Source organism: Meles meles, chromosome 21 (genome assembly GCF_922984935.1).
Source record: "Meles meles chromosome 21, mMelMel3.1 paternal haplotype, whole genome shotgun sequence".
NCBI lineage: Eukaryota > Metazoa > Chordata > Mammalia > Carnivora > Mustelidae > Meles > Meles meles.
In genome coordinates this window covers 24,820,040-24,838,450 of record NC_060086.1, presented here as the reverse complement: position 1 = coordinate 24,838,450, position 18,411 = coordinate 24,820,040, and the positions used below count along the sequence as shown (strand labels likewise).

At 40.9% G+C, this 18,411-nt stretch overlaps 1 protein-coding gene across 3 annotated transcripts in view; it reads right to left on the bottom strand.

Annotated features, from left to right (window-relative positions):
* METTL9 (methyltransferase like 9) overlaps positions 1-18,411 on the bottom strand; it is a 48,652-nt gene that overhangs the window by 26,672 nt on the left and 3,569 nt on the right. For all 3 annotated transcript variants that reach the window (XM_045994103.1, XM_045994102.1, XM_045994101.1), the window contains exons 2-3: positions 7,776-7,966; positions 2,979-3,188 (exon numbers count right to left, since the gene is read on the bottom strand). In XM_045994103.1, the coding sequence (XP_045850059.1) occupies positions 2,979-3,188; positions 7,776-7,966 (401 nt within the window). The remainder of the gene's footprint in view (positions 1-2,978; positions 3,189-7,775; positions 7,967-18,411) is intronic.

Here is an 18,411-nt window from a genome sequence, read left to right as displayed (position 1 = left end):
CATACCCTCACAGCTCTACATCTTGCCACACCCATATTTCCTCCATCATCTTACAAACTACCCTTCAGGTCACCTAAACTGATTTTGGCAATAACTTTTGGTGAAGCAGATCAAGAAAGGAAAACATATGCTGCCAAAATTTTTCCCTGCCACAGACTCTTTTTTTTTTAATGTACTGTCACTTTAATTGTGGAACTGTTCAATAGTGCACACAATCAAAATTAACTGTATAATCCTTTCCTATGTCTGTGGCTTCTCCAAAATAGGTTATTTCTAACCCTGGAATTACTATTTTCAAGAAAACATGTTAAAGTAATAGTTTATCTTCCAGGAGGATTTAAAATATATTTTAAAGAAGAAAGCAATCAGTATTTTGATAAATCCTAAATAAAAAGCAAAACACAAACACTATAAAGAAAAATTATCATTTTGTTTTAAAAATCAAAGCCTCATCCTTAAGATCTACAATCAGGTTCTCTGGCCTAAATAGTGATATCTTGACAACAAAAAGGAAAAACACAGCTATTTTCTGTGTATCATTTCAAAAATGACAGTCAGAACCTTTATTAAAAAGCCAGTTTTTCATGAACTCAGATATTGAAGAGAAACAGAAAATAGCTAGCTCTCAAGTCAAAAAAACAAGGTATTAAGCTACAAGTCTGCTCGCCATCATGGCTGGATGAACCCTAACCTTAGTAAGATACTACTTCCTCATTAAAATCTCAGACTGCGCCAAAAAACACCACTTCTGTGAATTTATTTATATTTAATACTAATAATACGTGGAGGGAATAGCAACGAGCGTGAATTTCCTATTTAAGTCAAACTGCAAATAGATTTTGGCATATGTGCTATACATTAGGGAAAAAATTTAAGCATTTTTTCATATGGGGAAAAAGTTTACTACTAGGCTACATACCACATAAACTCCAGATACAATGAGTTATTAATTCAAACATCTAAGTTTCACTGATAATTCAATTCAGGCGTTTAGTCTCAGGAAGGGCTTCAATGGCAACCAAGGAAGGAAAGGAGCCCGAGGGGTAGGAGGGGAATGAAGACGTTTCAAACACCTTCCTCCCCACACACACTTCCAAAACTTTTTTTTTTTTTTAAGTGGAACGAAAGCACCAGATTAGGAATTTGGCATGATCTAAGTCATTGTTAAAACAAAGGCCAAACATTCCAAGTTTGGAAAAGCTGCATTAACTTCTAAGCGAAGAAATACTGCAGTTATTACCATACAGGTCCTCCAGGATCTAACCTGAGACGGACTGCTGGAGCTAACGGGGATCTTACAAATCAAGGAGTTCAACCACATGCAGATAATAGTCTCCTTTAATAGCATCCCTAACAGCTATTTAAACATGGAGAGTGGCAAGGACTTGGATGCTCGAACCGTTAGGAAAGGTCAATATCTAAACTCTACCTCAGCTCTGAGAGATAGCTGTGTATGATTATACCAAAGAGAACACTTGCTCCTCTTTCCATATAAAACCCCATTACATTTGTTGATCATAACCTTCCCTTCTACCCCCTTCCTACTTGTCTTCTCTTCTCCAACCTAAACATTTCCATATTTTGCCAATGTTCAATCCAATCCAGCTCCAAGAGCTACACCAATGCTCTGTCGCTAGGGTTAGTGTATATGAGCAGAAACAGGTGGATAGGAAAGTGAGTGCATAATTCTTTTCTCCGTTTTTTGTAAGGCTCAGCCTGGCTTCCAAAATATCAGAGGAGGCAGGCTCTAATCTCACCTCCTGCACTCTGTACCCAGTACCTTCTTCTCCCATTCAGTAGAATCCATACTGAATAAAGAAGGTGTTCTTTATCTCAAGAAGGAGATGGCCTTAAAACCAAGATTTGACACTTCTTGCCCATTAGGATGGCTATAATCAAAAATAAATAAATAAATAAATAACAAATATTGGTGAGGATACAGAGAAATGGGAAACCTTGTGCGTTACTGGTGGGATGTAAAATGGTGCAGCTGCTATGGAAAATGGTATGACAATTCCTAAAAAAATTAAACATAGTCTTACCATATAATCCAGCAATTACACTTCTGAGTATACAACCAAAAGTGAAAGCAGAATCTCGAACAGTTATTTTTACACTCGTGTTCATAAGAGCATTTATTCATGATAGCTAAAAGGTGGAAGCCACCCATGTGTCCACTGACAGATGAATGGATAAGCGAAGTGTGGTATATTCATTCAATGAAGTATCATCCATACTTAAAGAGGAAGGAGATTCTGATACATGCCACAACATGGATGAACCCTGAAGACATTATGGTTAGTGAAATACGCCAGTCACAAGAGGACAAATAATGTATAATTCCTATTTCTGGTTCCCAGAATAGTCAAATTTGTAGAGACACAACATAGAATGGTGGTTGCCAGGGGCGAGGGAAGGGCAGGGTGGTGATGTGGGGAATAAGTGTTTGGTGAGTACAAAGTTTCAGTGGGAAAACAAAAAGGTTCTAGAGATGGATGGTGGTGACGGTTACACAACATAAATGTATCTAATACCACTAACTAACTATACTCTTAAGAATGGTTAAAATGGTAAATTCTATGTTATGTAGTTTACCATCATAAAAAAATTTTTTTTCACTGAAAAATTAAAACAAAAACAAAAATCCAAGCTTTCAGAATGTCAGAGTCCAATCGAGGAAAAGTCTCTACATCTGCTCTCCCTTTACCAAGCTGTCCCTCTGCTGCCTTCTCCATCTATAGTGCCATCTCCTCTAGACCTAAATGATAGTGACAAAGGAAAATGACTGCGCTCTCGGTTTCTGCTTTACTACAATATGGAAAGTTTTAAAAAATTTCTCATCATGGAAAATTGTTTCTAGTTCATATCCTTTAAGTAACATTCTCCTCATCTGCTCAATTTGGCAGCACATATACTAAATAAGAAGAAATACATCTAAAACCAAGAAATACACCCCAAACCAAGTCTAAAAATTATACCTGTATTTCTTCTTCTGAAGCTGCCATATCATAGTTTCAGACAGTTCAGTGGCATAAATTTCTTCAAAATGAGGGCTCATGATTTTTGTGACTTCTCCATCTCCAGCACCTAAATCAAGAAGTCTGTGGGTTTTCCAGTCTGGATTAATTTTTAGCAGTCTCTGAAACTGATCTGGTGAAAACACAAACATTGAGCCTCTTCCTAGCAACCTGGAAAAAAAGGGACAAAAATGGAAGAGTCCATGCAAATTAAGCACCTCCACATACATTCAGAGCAACCACAGTAATTCGGCCCCAAGGGCCTCCTGAACCTACAAAATGTTTATTTTATATGATTATATGGTTAAATTATACATTACCTTTTATATAACTTATAGAGTCAAAACCAAAGTTAGTAAAATAAGAAAATATCCTTAGGTATCATGTGGCTCTGAGATAAATACTACCCCGTAAAGAATGGGGAAGGCGGAGGAGTAAAAGGTGGAAAGGAAACAGGATGAATGAGAAAGGAAAGGAAGGGAAGAAAAATGAGTAAGAAATTAAAAGGTGAATGTGAAGAATTTATGTCAAACTAGGAAGGAGATGGAGTAATGTTTTCTGTTATAGGCCAACAGAATCAGATCGCAGCACGAGCCAGTAACACCAAGAAAAATCAAATAGGAAAAAAAAAAGCTGTTATGAAACTAAACAATGGGTGAGAAAAAAACAGTTTCACTGTCATAGATTTTTAAGGGACACTAGAGAAAAGAAGAAAAGATCAGTCCCTGTGATATCAGTTAATTTGCATTTAAAGAGTAGATTCATACTTCCATCAATTTACAGGTTACAACAATTGTCTGGGTCCTGCTATTTCTAAAAAACCCAAAAAACATTTAAAACTACAGTGATGCCGGGGCGCCTGGGTGGCTCAGTGGGTTAAAGCCTCTGCCTTCGGCTCGGGTCATGATCCCAGGGTCCTGGGATCGAGCCCCACATCGGGCTCTCTGCTCCGCAGGGAGCCTGCTTCCTCCTCTCTCTCTGCCTGCCTCTCTGCCTAGTTGTGATTTCTCTCTGTCAAATAAATAAAATATTAAAAAAAAAAACAAAAAACTACAGTGATGCCTTTAAAAAAAGAGCTGGAGAGACATTAAATGGAGACCAGAGAGAACTCTCGGGAACAGCAGCTGAAGCTCAAACCAGGTCTTCAGGAAGCACCATGGTGGGAAGCAGAAAGCACTCCCCACCTAGCTCTGGTATCTTAGCCCTCAAATCCTAGTCTTCCCAGGGCAGGGATTCTCCAACTTCCTTTAAGCAGCAGAACCCTTTCTTGATATGAAGTGGAGCTCAGAGACTACAAAGAATGCTAAAGGGAGAGCTGCGACAGAAATGAGATTAAGAGCCTTGGAGACCCTGCCACTTCTGGGCCTTTCCCTGCAGCCTGAAGGAGTTCTTGAGGCACTTCCTCTTCAGACCCTGGAACACAGTTTGAAAACCACTGATCTAGGAAATGGCAGGGAAACCTGTACTGCACTGCTACTTTCTGGAAATAATCATAAGGTACAAATGTCACATGCATGCAACCTGGTACTCCTGGTAAGACCAGTTTTAGGAAAGAATTAAAATTGCAGAGTTCAAATAACAAATTCTCTCTCTCCCCTTTTCTCATTAAGGCTGTAGAAAAGTTTAACCAGATCTAATAATGTGTTTACGGTAAATCGTCTGCCCCACAGAAATGCTAAAAACTAGGGGGCATGGGGAGCATGGGGGGCATGGTCATTAGAGGTTGCTAAAAACCATGCTATCCCTTACAAAGAAAAGCGATTTCCTCCAAGACAGTTGTTTTTTTATCTTCTAGTAGAACACTAGGCTGCAAAAAGCAAATCTGTGAAAAGGGACTGAACTTACGGGAAGAACTTTACAAAATTTCACACAGTAGCTACCAGAGTCAGAGCAGGAAGAGGGTGCGGGCAGCACAGTTTGGGGGAAGCATTATTCCCAGAGTCGGCGCTGACTTGCCACAGGATCAAAAGTAAGTTGCAAAACCAGTCATTTGGCTTAAACTTTCCTGCTTGTAAAAAAAAAAAAAACCAGGCTTCCCTAGCCAACTTCTTGGGAAGTAAGGAATCTTAAGGTAATAATCCTAAAATTCTTAGAGCTTGCAGGTCACCTGAGGTCAGAGCTCAGGAGGTCATCTGACTTACCTACATTTAAAGGCACCAGAGAGAGAAGTACCATCCTATTTCCAAAGATCACGAGTAACAGAGGCTCCAAAGAAAGGTTAAAACTGTCAAATCAAAATTCAAGCCCAGTGTTTGTCAATCAGGACCATCTGCCTTCTAGGGGGCAGTGGGATTAGGTGGGAAAGTCTGGGGTAGTAGGTGGGAGTAGGTGGGAGAGTCAGGAGTAGTCCCAATGGCTTGGGAATGCTGTCACAGTTAGTGAGGAAAGCCAGAAAAGCTAGACTTCCTGATATATGTGGGTCAGTCCCACACAATAAGAAAGTATCCCACCTAGAACACCAAAACACTGACCCAGCTCAATACAAAGTTTCCAGCAAACACGTATCATGAAGAGGTATGGCTCCCTAATTTGTCTTTAATTACCAAAGTTAGTAATTGGCGGGAAGGGATTAGTGTTTAATAACCATCCTAGGTTCTCTGGCCACCATCTAAGTTCTCTCCAGATATAGAATCTATAGAGGAGGTGTGGCTCCTTACAAATATTTTCCTTGTAATATAAACTCTGCAAACAGCTATCAAGTCTCTCCTGACTTGGCCTTTCCCTTGCTGATAGAAAGGAAGTCTGATAAGTATCTTTTTAATTCAAGAAGGTACCACACAGTACGGCATGCCTCGGAAATATTGCAAGGCCAGTTGCAGACCACTTCAATAAAGTAAATATCACAAAAAAGCAAGCCAAATGAACTGTTTGGTTTCCCAGTGCATCTTTAATGTAACTTTTATTTATGTTTACAGTGATACCGCGGTCTATAAAGGACACAATAGCATTATGTCTAAAAAAACAATGTACATAACTTAGTCAAAAAATACACTATTGTTAAAAAAAAAAAAATGCTAGCCATCAGCTGAGTTTGCACCAAGCCATAATCACTGATCAGACATGATCATAATATAGTAATGAAAAAGTCTGAATATTGTGAGAATCACCAAAATATGATGCAACGTGAGCAAATGCTACTGGAAAAATGGCAGTGATAGACTTGCATGATGCACAGTTATCCCAAAGTCCCAATTAAATTAAAAAAAAAAAAAAAAGCAGTATCTGTGAGTGGAATTAAGAGAAGTGCCATAAAATGAGGTGTGCCTGTAATTATTTCAGAAAGAGACAGCCATTCGTGGTAATAATCTATCATGGATGGAAAGTACCAACAGGTTCCAAATTAAGCCTTCAGGTGAGATAGGACCCACAACTAGACATGTTTTGGGAGAGTGGGAGTAAGAGCCATAGATAAGGGAACCCAAAGGAACTGATTAAATGCACTGGCTCTCTTTGACCAAACTGTGAAATTCCATATCTGGGAATTTTAACCAGGATCCTGTATGGCAAAAGTTGGGGGTAGGAGTAGAAGTGAAGGTGAGAGGTGTTCAGAGTTTGAAATCTCCCAAAATTATATGTGAAATGCTGAATGTAAACACTATTTGAAGAGAGGATTCCTATATTTTATCATTTTTAAAGAGGTAAAGGACCACATAAAGGGTAAGAGTTACTGCTACAATGACTTGTCTGCTTTCCAAAGAAAATAATATAGTATAGAACAGAAATTCAGTGCAGCCAATTTTAGAAACAAAATGTCAGACCAAGTTGTATAAACTCAACTACCAATACAAAAATAACAACTGTTTGCTGAAGCAAACTTAAGTCAATTTCATATAAACAATGAAGAAAATCAAGTAAGAAATCTTGAGAAATGGCTCGTGGTGCCTAAAAACATATTTAAGGACCAGATGACAGACTGGGGATCCAGACATTCAGGAGAAGCTGGCTCCAAACCTCAAGGGGAAAAAAGAGTGGGCCCAACCAGTGGCTTTAAGCTGTCCAACAAGGCTTCATAAACACTGAGCCCTACTCATTTTCTCCTTAGCATTCTAGTTTCTTGGGCCTTGGGGATATTTGAAACTTCAACAGAGAAAAGATAAAAAATATTCCTAAAGTTTCTTCCATGGATTTATATGAGAGAACGACTCTGGAGACAGGTACTTCCACAGTAAGTCTGAAAGATTCTGGTGAGCCTAGATACTATGTAAGAACAGATTTTGCACCCTTCACTCTAAATAGGCCAGCACACGTTGCTGCGGTGATTAATTAAATCCCCCCAAAAACTTGCTCCTGGGAGGTGTGCTTAAGGCAAAGATTTTACTCTTCAGCTTATGTTAAGGACTTAGTTCCTGCTACTCATTACTCATAAGGAACTAGCAGCATTATGGGCATCACTTGGGAGTTTGTTAAAAATGGAGAATCTCAGGCCCCAGACCTACTGACTCACAATCTGTATTTTAACCAGACCTCCAAGTTGGTTCCTGTACCCATCAAAGCTGAGAAGCACTGCTCCAAGGAGAACTCCCACCGTAGAAATTACACCTGTGGGTTAGTCCCACAGACTAACGAGGTTCTTTATCAAGTTGTGGTGAATTTAAAAAGCTACTGCACAAGGCTGAAGACACTGGTCCACTGCCAGGGATTCTGACTAGTAGAAATACTGCGGCGGAGGCAGTCAACACCTTCGACCAAATCACTTTTCTCTTCCATTTTCTTTTTATAAACCTAAGGATAAGGAAGAAATACGTAAGATTCACTTACCCATTGATAGATGTTCTAGACATAAACAGGCTAAAAACAGATGACACGAAAGAGTGATATAATTGGATAAATAGCCAGCCGGATTTCTCAATGCTGTTGTTTAAGAAGATCTGTGTTCCTTGGTCAAGGTAGCTCTGAACAAAGACAGCCTGGAGTGATTCACATAATTTCTCTCTGTTGCACACATACCACTAAAAAAGAAAGAAGAAAAGGTGAAAACACACAACTAAAGTGTCATCTAAGAACTCCAAAAACAAAAGCCGGAAGACTAAATCAAATCTAGTGTTTCCGATATTATAATCTCATGGCACTTGGCACTTCAAGAATAATCATCATCTCTTATATATAGATGACCTATAAAGTATAAAATACTTCTACATAAATAATTTCGCATTTAATTCTCATAAGGGAATGGGGGGGCGCAGCGGGAAGGTTGAAGAGGGCTCTGAGTCATGCAGCTCTAGTGGCTTAGTAGGTGGCGGAGGTGTTCCAAGTCCCGCCCAGTCCAATGTTTCAGTCACTATATCCCCCGTATCCTGAGATCTAGGAAAGCTCCACTGGCCTCTCCTTCAATGAAAAGCAACATCAGAAGGCAAAAACTGGCATTAATAACTTTGATTTTATTTTTTTTTAAAGATTTTATTTATTTGACAGATAGAGATCATAAGTAGGGAGAGAGGCAGGCAGAGAGAGAGAGGGAGGAGGAAGCAGGCTTCCCGCCAAGCAGAGAGCCCGACGCGGGGCTCGATCCCAGGACCCTGGGATCATGACCTGAGCGAAAGGCAGAGGCTTTAACCCACTGAGCCACCCAGGCGCCCCAATAACTTTGATTTTAGATAAGGAAACAGTCCCATAATGCAGTGATTTGATTCAAAACCACCAAACAAATCAATGGCAGAGGAAGCAACAGAAGTTAATACTCCAGTGACCAGATTAACCTGCCTTTCTCCTTGTAGGCTATAGAGAGATCTTTAGAAATAGGGAGGTGTGCTTTACCAGGTCTTATAACACTCTCACAGACGGGCAATATGTGCTTGAGAAAGATTAAGAAGTTACTTAAGGTCACAATGTAATCAATGAGAAGACAAAGTGATAACACGCAGGAGAATCAGGTATCTATGAACAGGCTCTCGCCACAACACAATTTTGAGGACAAAATTCAAGAACCTCCACCGTGGATGAAATGTAATCCTCCACAATAAATGTTTTCCATTTTCATTTAGAGTCAGTGTACCAGGGAAGGGGGGAGTAAGACTGCAGAGCAGGCCAGCTGTAGGGTCAGGTCCTGGCTCTGCCATTCCTGTGTAAACTCAGACAAGTCACTTAATCTCTGAGCCTCCGTTCATACATCTGTGGACTAGAGAGGTCACTGCTATCTATCTATCCTAGTAGGGTACTAAGAGGATTAAACAAGATAATGCAAGCAAATCCTCAATATAGTACCAGACACACAGAAGAATCCTATAATAACAGCAATGAGATTCCTCTAACATGGCCTGATAAATAAGAGTAGGCCGTTAATTACAATGATGAAACTGTAAGGTTGACCAGTTATTATTAATCCATTATCTGCTAACAAACAATCAATTTTTCCCAATAAAAAGTCTATTGGCCAAAAGAAATTTGCTTCCCCCTCAAAAATATGACCATTTATCAGGAGATGTCTCCTAACTGCTTACACAACTGGTGGACCAATTTTACAATCCTCCAAAGCTTGCTAAATGTTGAATCAAATCTTGGGTAACATTCCTGACACTAACATTGAAAGGAACGGATTAGAAACTAACACAAATAAGCAAAAAGGCACACATTAAGTTTGCAAAGATTAAGTCATCTTTTTTACAAACCCTATATCCAAACTAGATACCAGATCTCCCAACTATTGACTGATTTGTGTTAATTCACCATTTAAATACTCTTACCAAAACTGCTTGGACTTGAAAGCAATTTTCATTTTTTTCTACTCTGTGTGATAAGCTGTGAAGCTTCTTATAATCACTGCCTACACTTTTTTCCTTGGTCTGAAAATGTTCTTGCTTAATCATTAACTAACTCTTAATATTCATTGTGTCTGAAGTTATGTCCCAGTGCAGGTCATAAACCACTTTTTATTATACTCACGACCTTCTGGTGCACATTCTGAACTCTGTAATGTTGAGGCCACTCTGCCTTTTATTTATTTTTTATTCTCTGAAATGACTAATCAAGATGAAAGCTATCACCTTGGTAGTAGGCAATCAGGCACATTCTATTAACATGGACAAGAAGTCATTCAAGTGAAACAGAGGAGCTTAGAATTCCTCAGCATCCACTTGGAAATGGACAACTAGGACAACAACGGACTCTGACTTTAGAACTAAGCAAGACTGGGCATCATTAACTGCAAATATTGCTTTCAAGTGCCAAGAGGAAAAACTCAAGTTTTTTTTTTTTTTTAAGATTTTATTTATTTATTTGACAGACAGAGATCACAAGTAGGCAGAGAGGCAGGCAGAGAGAGAGAGGAGGAAGCAGGCTGTCCACAGAGCAGAGAGCCTGATGCGGGGCTCGATCCCAGAACCCTGGGATCATGACCTGAGCCGAAGGCAGAGGCATTAACCCACTGAGCCACCCAGGCGCCCTTAACTCAAGTTCTTAACAGCATTTCTCTCAATTCACTGACATTAACACATGTGGTTGAACCTTTATAGCCACACAAGTGTTTCAGAAAAGAAACTGCTGGGGCACCTGGGTGGCTCAGTCAGTTAAGCATCTGCTTTCAGCTCAGGTCATGATCCCAGGGTCCTGGGACTGAGCCCGCATCAGGCTCCCTGTTCTTTGGAGAGCCTGCTTCTCCCTCCCCCTGCTCCTGTTCTCTTTTGCTATCTCGCTCGCTCTCTCTCAAATAAACAAAATTTTAGAAAAAGAAAAGAAACTGCTTAGTGAGCAGAATGTGCTACAGAATAAAAAGGAGTAATGCCCTCCTCTTTAAAGATAAAGGTTGAAATCCATGCTCCTCCTGACTATCTGCAGGACACAAATGTCAACTCCAAAAGTAACATTATCTATAATCACCAAAAAGTGGAAACAACTCAAGTGCCCATCAACAGATGGATAAACAAGATATGACTGATCCATACAACAGAATACAGATAATTCAACCATAAAAAGCAGTGAAGTACTGATTCACGTGACAACATGGAAGAACTCTGAAAAAAGTCCAAAAACGATACAATTTCACTTTCATGAAGTGTCCAATAGGTAGATCCAGAGACAGGAAACAGACTACAGTTGGCAAGAGGGGCTGTCTGGGGCGCCTGGGTGGCTCAGCGGGTTAAAGCCTCTGCTTTCGGCTCAGGTCATGATCCCAGGGTCCTGGGATCGAGCCCCACATCGGGCTCTCTGCTTGGCTGGGAGCCTGCTTCCTCCTCTCTCTCTCTCTGCCTGCCTCTCTGCCTACTTGTAATCTCTATCTGTCAGATAAATAAATCTTTAAAAAAAAAAAAAAAAAAAGAGGGGCTGTCTACTTATGCATATGGGGTTTCTCTCCAGAGTAATGAAAATGCTCTGAAATTAGCGTGGTGATGGCTGCACAACTCTGTGAAGACACTGTACTAACCACCACCAAAATGTGCACTTCAAAAAGATGAGTTTTACGGTATGTGAATTGTATCTCAATAAAGGCTTCTTTTTAACATACACATACATATTTAAATGTAGATGGCATTTTTATCTTCCAGAAATTAAAAGTGGTTTGAAAATTTAAGTGATCTGGCAAGCCTCTTTAAAAATGTAAATTTTAAGACGGATATCTGGGGCGCCTGGGTGGCTCAGTGGGTTAAGCCTCTGCCTTCAGCTCAGGTCGTAGCTCAGGGTCCTAGGATCGAAGCCCACATCAGGCTCTCTGCACAGTGGGGAGCCTGCTTCCTCCTCTCTCTCTGCCTGCCTCTCTGCCTACTTGTGATCATTCTCTCTCTGTCTAATTAAAAAAAAAAAAAAAAAAAAAGACGCAAATCTGACCACATCGCAACCCTGCTTCAAGCAAGTCTGAAGCTAATACCCAAAATGCTCACTATGGGCTTCCCAGGCCATATGCAATTTGTCCATTCTGTGTCCACAGCCTTACCTCATAACACTGTCTGCCACCCATAACCCCTGACCATTTGCTATGTCACAACACTGTACCCCTCTTTTTCTGAAAGGCTCCTTTCTCATGGCTATCTCACATGGTGTTTGCTCTGTCCTCTACATTTCCCATCACCCCAACCCACTATCTCTTCACCTGGTTAATTTGACCTAAGCCTAAGTATTTCTTCAAGTATGTTTGCCTTGAACTTGTAGACCAGATAGGCCCCCCCAATTCAAATATCCTCTCCTATATCCTATATATCTCCTCAGTGACATTTATAACCACTGAATTGAATAACTGTACATATCTGTATGTTCACTGTCTCTCTTCCCAGGAATACAAAGTTTCATATAGGTAGGAACAATGACTGACTTCAGTGCCTGGCACAGACAAAATGAACAATAAATGTTCGTTGAATCAATCACAGGCAGACCAGGGGCACCCGAGTGGCTCAGCTGGTTAAGAGTCTGACTCTTGATTTTGGCTCAGGTCATGATCTCAGGATCCTGAGACAGAGCACTGGTTGGGCTCTGTGCTCAGGAGGGAGTCTGCTTCTCTTTCTCTCCCTCTACCCCTCTCTCAAAATAAATAAATAAGTCTTAAAAAAAAAAATCACAGGCAGCCTACCAGATAGAATGCAGAGTTTCTCACAAAATCTTAGAGGGGATATACGACAGCCACAGAGATAGCTGTCACTGGGTTTTTGTCAATTTCTAAAATTCCAAGTTTTTTGAAAGGTCCTGCTTTTCTTTTTTAAGGTTATTTTATTATTTTACTTAATTTATTTAAATAATCTCTACACCCAGTGTGGGGCCTGAACTCATGATCCCAAGATCAAGAGTCATATGTTCCACTGACTGAGCCAGCCAGGTGCCCGTGAAAGGCCTTGCTTAAACCCACTTTTGCAAACAGTGGTTAAACCTAGCCACTCACCACAAAACTGCATCATCACAAGCAAGCAACAAAGGACAACACTGACTGAACACCTACCTTGTTCTAGGCACCCAGCCAAGTGCTCCACATTTTACCTACCATCTCACAACTTCTGGATAATTGGAAGCCTGGGGTTTCTCAGCACTTACAGCTGATTCGGGTTCCTATTCTAGGTGCATATTGTTTCATGAGTCTTTCTTTCAAAGAAGCTTCTCTTTCTTTAGTCTACCCAGCATGTCTGAGATACATTTGCAGAAAAGAAAGCAAGACCACTCTGTCCAACTGAACTGGATTGGGTATGTTAAGAGAAAAGATAAAGATCTAGATAGCAACTAAATGACAGGGTTTCTCAGCCTCAGCATTACTGACATTTGGGGCCAGATAATCCTTTGTCAAAGGATCTGTCCATGCATTACAGGATGTACATGTAGCAGCACCCCTAACCTCTACCCATCAGGTGCCAGGAGCACTCCACGGAGTTGTGACAACCCCAAAACGTCCCAGACATTGCCAAATGTCCATCCCCTGAGAGGCAAATTCAGTACGGCTTGAGAATAACTACATGGGCCAACCCAAAAAATTTCATTACTGTTTCCTAATTATCACAGCTTAACAGTGGTCTAGGGAAAATTAAAGATGACCAAAGGCCTCCAGGAACTTATATTCCAGAGGAGAGAAAAAAATCGGAAACCAAGGGAACCAAGGGAATCACAATGGGATTATGATCTTGGGCAGGACCTTCAGGCCTTAAATAAGCAGTCCCCTTGCTCTAAGATGAGATGCTGATAGAGAGAAAATCAGTGCAGGAACCCCCTGCAACCATATGGCGGTCCCCCGGAGCTCCTCTCTCCAGACAATCCAGCTTAAATGAAAAGCTGTAATGAGCTCACAGCATGGGTGGCGTGTCTGTAAGCTCCCATGCACTTTCAAGCAGGTGAGTTCTTTGAATGTGTGCTCCTCAAAGACTCCAGAGACCAAGGTGCACAGGCAAGAACAAAGCATCATGCTTGTTAAATGTTCACCCTGGAAGGACTGTGTGCCCACCCTACTTACAGTAGGCTGGCCTCCTCAGCTGGAGACTGGTGTCTGGAGAAACGTCATCTTAACATCTTCCTTTAAAGCTTACATGAATTTTCATCCATCCAAATGAGTAAGGAAATCTTTTAGATAACAAATTCTAATCACACTAAGTTATGCTGTACGGTCCTCTGCTGATGCCAAGGACAAAGTAGGATGTGACAACTAACGAAGACATCTTACAGAAATGACAGGAAACTGCAATGTTCTCCCTACTTGTAGCAAGACTATAAACATACTAAAAATTAGACACATAAACAGCCAAATCATGTAGACATGAGTTCTTAACACGTATGTGACAGTATGTGCCAATCAAAATAATGAGGTATTAGACCAGGTCTTACAGATTAAGCCCATGAACATCTCTTAATCTTTATATAACCTTGGTGGATGAATCATTCCTTCAAAGTATAAATATAATTTTCCTGTAAGATTATATTTACTTATAAGACCAAGGGATACAATTGGAAGTTTTTCTGAATTTATTTTTTAGTTCCTCAACAACCATACGTGTGCTATATAGTAGTCTTTCCTGGGTCGCCTGGGTAGTTCCAGTCATAAAGCACCTGCCTTTGGCTCAGATCATGATCCCAGGACCCTGGGATCAAGCCCGCATTGGGCTCCCTGTAGGAGGCCTACTTCTCCCTCTCCCACTACCCCTGCTTGTATTCCCTCTCTCACTGTCTCTTTCTGTCAAATAAATAAATGAAAATCTTAAAAAAAAAAAAAAAAAAGTCTTTCTTTCCAAAATACAAAGGATTTGAGCACAGTAGAAATGGAATTAGAAAATTATTTTTAAAAGCCAACATCCTAATTTTAGGTAATATGGTATAATAAAAAAAAATAAATATTTGGTCTTTAACCCCTAGATCCCAGGCACAGAGCTCCTAAAACCCTTTGGGAATCTCTTGAGTAGTAAGAGTATCTTTTGTATGCTAATATGATGGGGTGTGCAGGTTTCGACTGGAATTTTCAGCCCTACCTCCAACCTGTAGGTAAGGGAAGGCGCTAGAGACTGAGTTCAATCACCAATGGCCAATGAGTTAATGAATCATGCTTAGGTAATGAAACCTTCATAAACCCCCTACATAACAGTGTTCTGGGAGCTTCCAGGCTGCTGAACACATTGATGTGCTGGGAAGGTAGCTCACCTGGAGAGGGCACAGAAGCTCTGTGCCACCCCCCCCCCGCCCCCCGCAATACTTTTGCCCTATGCATCTCATCTATTTGGCTCTTCCTGAATTGCAGCCTGTAATTTATAATAAACCAGTAAAAAAGTATTTTCCTAAGTTCTGAGTCATTCTAGCAAATTATATAACCTGAGAGAGAGTTGTGGGAACCCCAGAATTTGTAACCAAGTTGGGCAGAAGCATGGGTAGATGCGGCTGGCAAGTTGGACCCTGAAGGGAGGGCGGTCTTGTAGGGAGGGTGGTCTTGCCCTTAAACCTCAGGATGGATGTTAATTCGGTGTTGTGTCAGAACAGAAATGAATTGTAGGATGCTCAGACAGTGTCAGCGAATTAGCTGGTGTCAGAAAAAAAGACACCATAAGTAAGATTTTTTTTTCAACGTTAAACTTGACCAAAGCATGCACAAACCGGATGAAGGCCAAAACTTGGAACAGCTGTCCCATCCCCATCTAAGTCACAAGCTGCGAAACTCCAACTGGTGTTTTTGTATGGCTACATAGCTTCAATGTCCACACAGAAGTCCACTACAGTGGAGGCAATTTCCTATTAAGGAGGAAGCCTACTTTCACAGACCCTCAGACAATGCAACGTTTCCTAGGAGAGACATCATGACAAGGTGGGGAAAGCTTGGGCCTTGAAACCAGAGACAGCTGGGGTCAAAACCCAAATCTGCCACACTCCAACATCTCCTAAACAAGTCTCATCTCTCTTAGGCTCAATCTTCTCTCAAAAAAGGGGGTGTACTGGGTGGCTCAGTAGGTTAAAGCCTCTGCCATCGGCTCAGGTCATGATCCCAGGGTCCTGGGATTGAGCCCCGCATCAGGCTCTCTGCTCAACAGGGAGCCTGCTTCCCCCTCTCTCTCTGCCTGCCTCTCTGGCTACTTGTGATCTCTGTCTGTCAAATAAGTAAATAAAATCTTTTAAAAAAAAGCGGGGGGGGGGGGCGCCTGGGTGGCTCAGTGGGTTAAAGCCTCTGCCTTTCGCTCAGGTCATGATCCCAGGGTCCTGGGATCGAGCCCCGCATCGGGCTCTCTGCTTGGCAGGGAGCCTGCTTCCTCCCCTCTCTCTCTCTGCCTGCCTCTCTCCCTACTTGTGATCTCTATCTGTCAAATAAATAAATAAAATCTTTAAAAAAAAAATAAAAATTAAAAAAAAATAAAAATAAAAAAAAGCGGGGGGATAGCACCTACCTCTGGGAGTTGGTATAAGGATGAGAGGATGATACACTAAAGTGTCTGGCACACAATAGAAGCAAAATAACTTGATTTCCTTCTCCTTCCTGTCCAAGGCCCACAAAAGCCAGAGAGCTGAAGTTCAAGTTCAAGGGAATGCCTAAAAACCACACTATAGGTCTGGGCACCCAGCCATTCTCAAAAGGAATGAGTAACCAAAGACCTGAGGCATATAGTACCACTAAAAATAATTAGAAAGGCTCCACCGATGGGATCCATGAACACAGAATCTTTTCTATTACAGGGGGTGGTCAGACCAAGCCTAATGACCTTGAGCTGACAGCTGAGGATTCAAAAATCACATTCTAAGTTCTGCAAGGGGTTCTATCTGTCCAGACACTCAATCATTGACACTTTCTTGCATCTAAGCACAGCGTAAGAGTAAATCTTCAAACCATTCATTATTTTTCCACAAATGACACAAACCTAAACCAACAACCTCTCTATGTGAGATTCCAATGTGCAGAATGACAGGGCACCCTCAGGTCCACAGAGGGAAACAATTCATATGGATTAGATTAAGTTGTTTCAGCTCTGATTTAATAAATAAATTATTGGCAATTTTCATTTCAAGTACTCATTCACTGTTAAAATTTTATAATCCTAAGATTTTAACAAAGTTTCAGAAGGTCTAAACAGCAGTCTTTTACTGGCAATTACCAAGGTGCCCTCAAGCACCTTCAAAGGGGAACATAAAGGCCTCTGGTATATCCAGCAGAAGAGAGGGATCCCAGTGGTCCGTGAAATTGAGGCAAACACTTATATAGGGTTTCAACATAGATTATAAGGAAAGAAACTCTTTACAAAATCTCTTTGGTATTCGGCTACAAAGGCCTCCAGGTTCTGGAAGGCAATTCAGAAGAGGACACAAATCCATCAGTGTCCATCTGGCCAGCTGGCGACGGCCCCTGAACATTGTTAAGTCCTGCCTGACTTTGGTCAGCCTCCACAAGTAAATGAGGAGTGAGGGGACAGGAGGCCGAATCTGTCCACTAGCACAACCTTTGACCTATGGCTGGGATCTCCAAGTATTTTTTTCATTTGGAAAAAGAACAAAAACCAATTGTTTCGATTGTCTTAAATCTATCACTGCTTGTAACATAACACAGTTCTGAACTTACATAAAAAGGAGAAAAATAAGGCAGATATACGAACTTGCAATTTTAAGTTACTCCTTACTAATTCCAGATAACCAATGTTACCTGTGATCTTAAAAGTCCATACAGTACATCACCTGAAGAAGCTGTCCTGGCCTGGTTCCAGGGAGTCCCGTAACAATTCTTTTTTCTCCATCAACTCAGAAACTACTGAATGACTGTTATTATCAAGAGCCTAGTTAGTGGGGCCTTAGAGTCCTTTCAAGTTTCAATAGCTCCATAAGAGTTGCCTTAACTTTAAGTACTAGGTACAATGCATCAAAAGCACTAGATCAAAAGTTTTTGTTGTTGCTATCTTCTTTTTAAGTTCCAAGCCTGCCAATACCAAGAAGGGACATATCTAGTTTCTCCCTGGCTGGCTCTATTTCTTCCCAATGAGTCAAACTATCCACTGTGCAACCTGTGATTAAGAAGTGTGCTGTTGATGAAGGAAGCTGGAAAGTTTCTCTGGGGAAAACTCCTTTTCCGTAAGGGGCCAGAGAGTAAATATTTTAGACTTGTAGGTCATAAAGAACCAACTATGCGACTTGACCACTGTAGTGCAGAAGCACTTAAAGACAAGTAAACCAATGTAGTGGCTTGTGCCAACAAAACTTTATTTGTGGACACTGGAATTTGAATCTCATGTAAGGAATTTTCACATACGACAAAATATTATATATTTTTTACGACCACTTAAAAATGTAGAACTATTCTGACTTCAAGGGCTGTAATGAAAAAGTCAGTGAGCCCAAGCTGGCCTGCAAGCCACATGCCTGGTCTGGGAGAAGCCCTTCCTTGCTTCTCCCTTGCCCGAAGTGAAAAATAATCCCAGTTTGGAAGCTGGCACACCAAACCAAGTTATTAAGATGATGCTGCCCCTACAGTTTTAGAGCGACTCTAGCTCAAAGGAGCCTTGCATCTCATCTCCAGGAGATAGTAACTAAATAGCAATTTTTA